The sequence below is a fragment of the Lutra lutra genome, chromosome 7, assembly GCF_902655055.1.
Source record: "Lutra lutra chromosome 7, mLutLut1.2, whole genome shotgun sequence".
In the NCBI taxonomy this organism is placed as follows: domain Eukaryota; kingdom Metazoa; phylum Chordata; class Mammalia; order Carnivora; family Mustelidae; genus Lutra; species Lutra lutra.
In genome coordinates this window covers 78,521,909-78,531,060 of record NC_062284.1, presented here as the reverse complement: position 1 = coordinate 78,531,060, position 9,152 = coordinate 78,521,909, and the positions used below count along the sequence as shown (strand labels likewise).

Sequence of the window (9,152 nt, the reverse complement as noted above, 5' to 3'; positions counted from 1 at the left end):
GTGGACTAATCTCTATATGCCAGCTAACTAGGAGATCAGTCACTCTTTTGGGGGAAATATAAGGAGTAGGGTTGACTTGGAAAATTACTCTTCATAGTATGAAACAGGAGTAAGGCAGGAGCATTCCCTCCAAATGGTTGTCCTATGGTATTTATCATTAGTGTTTAAAAATCTTGGCACCTATAGGTTAGCATTTAAATGAAAGCAGTGGTTCAGGAATCTGCTCAGTAAACAGGATTACCTGAGGAAGAATTTAGTTATCTTACCCCAGACTTAATGAATCAGAATTTTAAGTGGTACCCAGGGGATCCATCACTTTAAAAGCTCCTCAGAAACCTATGTTTCCAATAACTATCAATTTCAGATATTAATCTTCAGTCACACACAAAGAGTAAAAACCTTTGCCTCTGGTTATTCATGCAGTAATTTTCTGCCTGAATTTATCATCATCCGTATAGTTCTGTAATTCATCTTCTGCTTACTGATAAAAGCTATTGGGCTTTTCTTTCTCAGACTTCTCCTAAAAGTCATAGAGGAAGCCTAAGTTCAGAGAAAAGAGTTTGAAGTTTGAATATTTGTATAATTGTCACTGGATGTTCCTGGTTAGGACTTTCAGTAGAAATGGGATTATTTTGGGACGCCTGGGTGGCTCAGTTGGTTAAGCGGCTGCCTTCGGCTCAGGTCATGATCCCGGCGTCTTGAGATCGAGTCCCGCATCGGGCTCCTTGCTCTGCAAGGATCTGCTTCTCCCTCTGACACTCTGTCTGCCTGTGCTCTCTCTCTCTCTGACAAATAATTAAATAAAATCTTTAAAAAAAAGAAAAGAAAAGAAATGGGATTATTTTGGTGGAAATAAAAGTAAGTATAATATTTAGCATTCCTAAAATTTGAGTTGCTTGGCCAGTTTTTCCATATTATCTCAGCAATAAATAATTTTAAATTTATGGATCAATTCTTAAATAAGAACTTAAACATCTCACATGAATATCTCTATTTGTTATTCTTTTTTTTTTTAAAGGCTTAAAACGTATTTTAATAAGTTGATGCTGTATTACTGCTCCATTTCTCAGAAAAACTCCAAAGATATCAGGGACAAATCAAACATGGTACACCAATAAAAAAAAAAAAATGCACAGCATAACTACCTAAGATAGGCAAGGCTAAGAGCTACTGTCCGACCTTCAGCATACAGCAACCCTGTTCCCAAGATTGTACTAGGCCTATCAAGAAAAGCTGTGAACAGCAACATCATAGACACAAAAGGGCCGTTCCTGGGTTGTCCAAACCCAAGAAAAAAGATGGAGGCAACTTAACACAAGATTTTTTAAAGATACGCTAAAATGAAAATCTCTAAGAGAAAATGTCTTCCTTAGGACATGAAGGGGTAATATATGGGATATAACAGAACCGTATGTATGTTGTCTGTGACCTCTGTGGACATTTGCCTGAATTCCCACCTGTGAATGAATGGAACAATGGGGCTAAGGTCATTGGGGGATTTGTTTTTGTGGTGTATGTGGCAGTGTCTCTGGGGTTGAAGGGTATAATGTGAAACCAAACAGAACAGGATGGACAAAGAATGGAATGATCAAGATTAATGGGGGCTCTAACTGGATCCATTTTGCCATGGTTCCCCCCACCCCAGGCCCTCAACAATCACATGAGACTTCAGGAATGCACCACACAGAATTGATTAGTTAAACGACATACCACACTGAACTGATTTGTTAAATATCGCCCCTCCCTTGCCCTCAGCCTCCAGCAAACTCCCTCAGAGTAGTACAGGCAAGGAAGACCTAACTATTGGGAGGAATCTGTAACACTTTTCCAGGGCAGAATTCTGGCTAGTCCAAAAAGGGTCCTTCTTTAAAGGGTTTTTGAGAAACTAGACATTGAAATTTTTATTAGTATCGGCGACGTTTGTTTGGAGCAAATTCAGCTCCAGGAGCTGCACGGTTGAATGCAGGAGGGGTTCCACCAATTGCCCCAATTCCTTCCATTGTAGCAGCTTGGCCAAAGCGTTCAGTTGTTGGTGGGGTCAATCCCAAGGTTCCATCTGGCATCATAGTGTCAGGTCCTGGAGGAGCTGGGGTACCAGCTGGCACTGGAGCAGGGGGCATGGCGCCTCTGTTGTTTATTCCCATAGCACCTCCCATAGCCATCTGGCCCATCCGTATCTCCTGTTCTCTCGCATCAGGGAATGTTCCCTTGAATCCTTCCTGCTGTCGCCGCATCATTTCTTCCTGTTGCCATCGCATCTCTTCCTCACGGCGCCTACGCTCCTCCTCCTGCCTGAGCTCCAGCTGCTTTCATTTTTGCACTTCTTGGTTGTGCAGCTCCTCCATCCTCCGAAGTTCTTCCTGGCGCCTCATCAAGTCCTGTCTCATCAGCATCACCTGGTGCTCATGGCGAGCAGCCTCCATCTCCATCTCTAGCTTCTCACGAGCCTCCTTGATGTTGCGGTCCACTTGGTCCTGCTGCTGCTTCTCCATCTCAATGAGTGCCTTCCAGCGCATGGCATACTCATACTCAAAGGAGCCAGGCTGTGCAAATCTGGGTGGCTACTCTCGCTCCTTGTGAAATTGCTGGTTCTTTATAACCAGCTTCTCTGGAAGTCCCTCTTCATCATCCAACTGGTCCATGGGCTCCACAGTCACAGGCCGAGGAAATGTGGTTAGCAGGAAGGAGCCTTCACTGCACCTGTCCAGAGCTTTCCGAGCAGCTGGCTTCCCTGAGAATTCAACAATGCCTTTTCCTGAGGGCCTTCCTCGATCATCCACAATGACCACAGCCCTTTCCACCTGGCCAAACACCGAAAAGGCTTCCTCCAGCAGTTCATTGGAAACATACTGAGGAAGGTTTCGGACTGTAAGGGATGCACTATGGCAGGCAAAGCGCACACGCAGCTGCTTTCCACGGAGTGGCATGTTGTCCAGTTCTACTTTGGCAATCTCCGCTAGGGTTCGTGTTTCCAAGCGGATAAAGCCAAAGCCCTTATCCTTATGAATGAAGACTTCGCCGGCCTTCCCATATTTCTCAAATAGTTTCCTCATCTCCTCCTCAGTGATGTCAGGAGGAAGATTGCCCACAAAGAGCCGGCTACGTTGGGTGAAGGTCTTCTCTCCTGGTTTCCTAAAATTCTTCAGGTCGATAGTCAAGCCTTCATTCTGGCTGCTGGCCTGTTGCCCATTTGCAGGTATTGGTGGCGGTGGCGGCTGCTGCTGTTGCTGCTGGTGGTGCTGCTGGTGGTGATGCTTCCTTGGAGTATGGTTTTGTTTCTCCAAGTTAAAGGTTTTATTGCTCTGCATTTTTGCACCCTTCTACCGACTGTTCTCTCCTCAGAGTAACGGCGACGCTACACAGCCTCTACCGTCCCGAGAAAGTCTATTTGTTATTCTATACTATATTTCCATGTAACTAACATAAGTTGTATGAGATAATGACTGATACATTTTTAACCTAAAACTGTGTTTAGTCTTTGATCTTCAAGCTGAGATATTTAATACATCATTCAAATAATTTATAGAAAAATCACTGAAGATACTGACGATAACATTAAAGATTCCTATGGAATTCATTAATTGACTTTTTATTTTTTAATTAAATTTTATTTTATTTAAATTCAATTAACATATAGTGTATCATTAGTTTTAGAGGTAGAGTTCAGTTATTCATCAGTTGCATATAATTGCCTTTTTAAAAAATATGATATGGGTTGGCATCAAAATATGCAAAGACATAGTTTCTGCCATATTTTTCTACTATATGTCTGTACTATATTATAAAATGTCCCAGTTGTGAAAAGTGAAGTTTGATTTTTTTTTAAGTTAATGCAAATTGATGAAAGCTCCACTGTACATCTTTGCTGAGGTAAGAAGAGAAAAAATAATCTAAAAATTATCAGGCTAAAGGCAGAATTCTAGGAAGAAATGTACAGTCAAGTAATTAAGAATGGAATTTGAGTAGTTATTCTGCTTAAGGTTAGGCAAGTATCTGTTTTTAAAATTTAATTTGGGAATCAAATTATCTATTAAAAAGGTGATTCTTCCTTAATAATCAACATTTTTAAATGTAAAGAATGTCTTGAATACTAAAATAGTTCAAACTATAGGGGGTAGTAAATATTTACTAATGGCAGCCTCGGTCTCACATGGGCAGTAAACTAATAGGATAAGATGACTTGTACATCTGAACAAATAAAATACATTTATCTTCTCTAAAGCTAGTAGGTTATGGAGTAAAGGTGATGATATGAGTGAGAGGGGAGGGAAACTAATAACAAACCATAAGAAATTAAAGTATAAGAAGAATTTAATATGCAAATGATTGAAATGATAATAAAACTTTTTAAAAGTCAACAAACTCAGAAGTTAGGTTTCATTTAAAACCCCACTTTGCATTTGCTTAAGGGGTCGCAACTCAAGGAATTGCATTTTGGTCATTTTTATTGGTTTTTGAATGCCACTGAGATTTTAAGGAAGGGTGCATCTTAGAACTTCGGCAGTAAAGACTTGTCATGATGAACTTTGTGTACCCTCTAAATCCAGGTTATTTGGCATCAAAGAGAATAGCATTTAACTGAAATGAATGATTGAGTCAAAGCATCTAGGACAAAGTCTTGGCATATACTAGGAACTAAATAAAAGTTATTTGTATTTTTATTCTTTTTGAAGAGAATGGATACCAATAGGCAGTACCAATGTATTATCAAGTGTCAGTGATCAGGAAATTAATGTAACCTTCATATTGGAGATGAACAGGTTTTAAAATGGCTGCTTTCAAGCATGATAAATAGTTTGATCGCTACCTAAAACTAGATTTTTCTAGGATTAGAACATTTAACAAACTGAGGTATGATGTGTGAAGTTGTACTACCACTAAATGTTCATTTTATTTAACAAAATCAGAAATTGTGTATCTTGATTTATACCTGTCTTATTTACAAGGTGAGTTAAATATAACACATGAGATTGCATTCTAGGAATTTAATTATGATAGAGCTTCTCATAATTCACAGGATTATCTTTTAGTGATAAGGTCAATAGGATATATTCACTAGAAAATTAATAAAACAGAATGTGGATAGTCACTTGCTTCCCCCTCAAACCCCCAATCCAAGAATAAGTAGGAATTCTGAAAGGGAGGGAACATTTTCTCTTTCTGGTCATGGAGCCTGTGACCTAAAAAGTCTACAGTCACTGGGCCAGTAAATTCTTACCATCTTGATGAGTTGTCAGTGAGCTTCTCCAAGGTCAATTGCTAACAGAAAAAGTTAAAAGGTACCCTATGATTCATTTATTCTCTAATTGCTAGGTGTAGGGTTTTGAGTGGACGTGTGTTTCTAGAGAAAAGGAAAGAGGGCCCGTGGCTAAGGTTTCTTCTTAGGAATATGATAGCTGGGCCTCTGGGCAAGTAGACTAATAAAATTTGTAAGGAGAGAAGTCCTTATCTATACAGTGATTGAACAGAATGTCCTGAGTTTAGGATTATTTGTAATTAACAAAAACCAATAATCTATGGACTTTTGAGACATGGCTCTCATACACTTCTCTAAGATGGTGACATTTTGAGAAGCCTGGGTGGATCAAAGGGTTAAGCCACTGCCTTCAGCTCAGGTCATGACCTCAGGGTCCTGGGATTGGACCCTGCATTGGGCTCTCTGCTCAGCGGGGAGCCTGCTTCCCCCTCTCTCTCTGCCTGCCTCTCTGCCTACTTGTGATCTCTCTCTCTCTCTCTCTCTCTGTGTCAGATAAATAAAATCTTAAAAAAAAAAAAAACAAAATAAAATGGTGACATTTTATGACAAACTCTCACTGCTATCTGAGGGATCTCAGGTACCTATCTTTTTTCTTTTTGTAAGGGAAAGAGATGAGGGGGCAGAGAGAGGCAAAGGGAGAATCCTAAGCAGGCTCCATGCCCCCAACATAGCTCTGTATAAGGGCTTGACCCAAAACCCTGAGATGGTGACTTGAGCTAAAATCAAGTGTCTGATGCTTAACTGACTGAGCTATCCAGGCACCCCACTCAGGTATCTCTCTCTTAGAGAACATTTTTTTTTTTTTTTAATGTTGAGGCAAGAAGTGAATTCCTGATGCTGTGAGAAAGCATGTAGAATCAACGCAGGAAGCCCCTGACCTATCCTTGTTTCATCCAGGCCTCTTGAATGCCTGTATGGGGTTTTAGTAAATCTTGGAACTGGATAAGTTCTGTGATCTATGGGAATCTGATGTGATAAGCTGATCTTCCAGTGTTAACTATCAGCTGTTAAGAGCTTGATGATTGGAAGCAATTCTTGGAGCATGATTTGTGTTGGTATTTTAACTGATGGGATATTAGGTCTGTTACAGAGCTTATTTAGATCCAATAAGGGAGACTAATACAGCATAGCTGATATTTCTAGACCTAGAAATATAACATAGAAACAGCCTTGAAATATGTATATCCCCTAGTTAAAGTTTACTGAGAAGTATATTATGGTTACAGATATATGGTCCTTCAAATTTAGCATTTTTAATTCTTGATGTTGGGTGTGGCAGTACATTTGAGAGAGAAATAAAAGAGCTTAGTCTTATAGGGAGGAGGTTGGAGGGCTCTCTCTCTCCCACCCCAATAACAATTCTGATATTTCTTTTCAACATTTTGTTCATTTTCTTCTTGCTTTTTCTTGCTCTCAAATTTTACAACTATCAAGAGAGTAATTCTCTGAGTAAGATATTCTGAAATCTGTCTGCACTCTGGCAGCACAAGGTAAGGCAGGTGTCAATAGTGCAGACAGTGTGCCTTGAGTGGGGATTCATTTGTAATGTTTGCCAATCCTTGATTTAAGCCGATCGACACACCACAAGGTCAGCTGGTATTAGACTGTTTCTAAAAGATGTGGTGATGCAACCTTTAAAGATAATCTATAAGCTGTGAAGCAATTCTTATTCTGTTTAAAGTCATAGAACTCTCAAGAAGTTAGGGAGGAAAGTAAAATAACAACTCTGGCGCTGGATTTTTTTTTTTTCTATTCAGGCAGAATTGACATATAATATTAGTTTCTGGAGTACAACATAGTGATTCAACATTTATATACATTGCAAAGTATTCTCCATAATAAGTCTAATTACCATCTGTCCCTATACAAAGTTCAAAGAATATTATTGACTATATTCCCCATGATATATTCATTTTATAGCTGGAAGCTTGTACTTCTTATTCACCAATTTTGTTTCCTCCAACACCTCTTTCCTCTGGCAGACTTGGATCTGTACTCCTTACCTATGAGTTTGGGTTTGGGTTTATTCAGTTTTGATTTTTAGATTACACGTATAAGTAAAATTATGAGGTATTTGCCTTTTCTGTCTTAATGTTGTCACAAATGACAAGATTTCATTCTTCCTTTATGGTGGGGAATTATTCCATCATGTCGGTTGGGGGATTTATTCCTTAACTTTTTTTTTTTTTTATTGTGTTATGTTAGTCACCATTCAGTACATCATTAGTTTTTGATGTAGTGTTCCATGATTCATTGTTTGCATGTAACACCCAGTGCTCCACACAATCTGTGCCCTCCTTAATACCCATCACCAGGCTAACCCATTTGCTCACCTCCCCAACCCCTACAAAACCCTCAGTTTGTTTCCCAGAGCCCATAGTCTCTCATGGTTGTCTCTCTCTCTGATTTTTCCCCCTTCATTTTTCCCTTCCTTCTCCTAATGTCCTCCATGATGTTTTTATTTTTTTGACAGAGAGAGAAAGTAAAAGCAGGGAGAGCAGCAGGGAGAGGGAGAAGCAGGCTCCCCGATGAGCGAAGAGCCCAATGTGGGGCTTGATCCCAGGACACTGGGATTATGACCTGAGTTGAAGGAACACACTTAAATCCACTGAGCCACCCAGGCACCCCTATTCCACATCTTCTTTATCCACTGGATAAAGTTACCCTTACTAGTTATCCTTACTAGTAATCATGTCATCCATCAGTGGACACTTATGTGTTTTTATATCTTGGGTATTGTAAATAATGTTGTAATGAACATAGCACAGCACATATCTACTTGAATTAGTGTTTTCATTTTCTTTGGATACCCACTGGTGGAATTGATGGATAATATGGTATTTCCACTTTTAGTTTTTTGAGAAGCCTTCACACTGTTTTCTGTAGCAGGTGCACCAGTTTACATTCACAATCACATGCACAAGGCTTCTGTTTTCTCTGCGTCACTAACACTTCTTTCTTGTCTTTTTGGTAATAACCATTCTGACAGATGTAAGGCGATACCTCATTGTGTTTTTAATTTGCATTTTCCTGATGATTTGTGATGTTAGACATCTTTCAATTGCCTGTTGGCCATCTGTATATATTCTTTGGAAAAATGTCTATTTAGATTCTCTATTTTTGAATTGGATTTCTTTTTTGTGTTAGTGAGTTGTATGCATTCCTTATATAATCTGGATATTAACCCCTTGTTAGATACATGATTTGCAAATATACTCTCTTGTTCAGTAGATGGTTTCCTTTGTTGTGCTGAAATTTATTTGTTTGAGGTAGTCCTATTTGTCTATTTATACCTTGGTCTCATTTGACTTTGGAGTCAGATCCAAAATAAAATACCTGTAAGACTGATGACAAGGAGATTATGAACTAGGTTTTCTTCTAGCAGTTTTATAGTTTAAGGTCTTAACTTCAAGTCAACTTACACTTTGAGTTTATTTTTTTATGTGATATAGAATAGTGTCCAGTTTCATTCTTTTGAATGTAGATGTACGGTTTTTCCAGCACCTTTACTGAAGACACTTTCCTTTATGCATTGTATATTCTTGCCTCCTTTGTTATAAATTGACTAGATGTGTGTGGATTTATTATTAGGTACTCCATTCCATTTCATTGATACATGTGTCTGTTTCATGCCAATACTATACTGATTGAATTATTATAGCTTTGTCACATAGTTTGAAATCAGGCTGTGTGAGAACACTGGCTTTGTTCTTCTTCCAGGTTGTTTTGGCTAGTTAGGGTCATTTTTTGTTCCATGTAAATTTTAGGATTATTTACTCTAGTTCTGTGAAAAATGATATTAGAATTTTGATAGGGATTGCACCAAAATTGCTTTGGGTAGTATGGACATTTTAACAATATCTATCCTACTAATCTATAACCACCAGATATCTTT

At 38.9% G+C, this 9,152-nt stretch overlaps 1 protein-coding gene across 1 annotated transcript; it reads right to left on the bottom strand.

Moving 5' to 3' along the window:
* Positions 1–1,874: 1,874 nt before the first annotated feature.
* Positions 1,875–3,308, bottom strand: LOC125105345 (non-POU domain-containing octamer-binding protein-like). Its single transcript, XM_047738735.1, has one exon. It carries the CDS (start codon positions 3,306–3,308, stop codon positions 2,562–2,564), a length of 747 nt encoding a protein of 248 aa, XP_047594691.1. The 3' UTR covers positions 1,875–2,561.
* Between the last annotated feature and the right edge of the window lie 5,844 nt (positions 3,309–9,152).

Excerpts from the sequence above, each read along its gene's own strand:
- LOC125105345 (XM_047738735.1), bottom strand. The coding sequence starts at position 3,308 with ATGCAGAGCAATAAAACCTTTAACTTGGAGAAACAAAACCATACTCCA.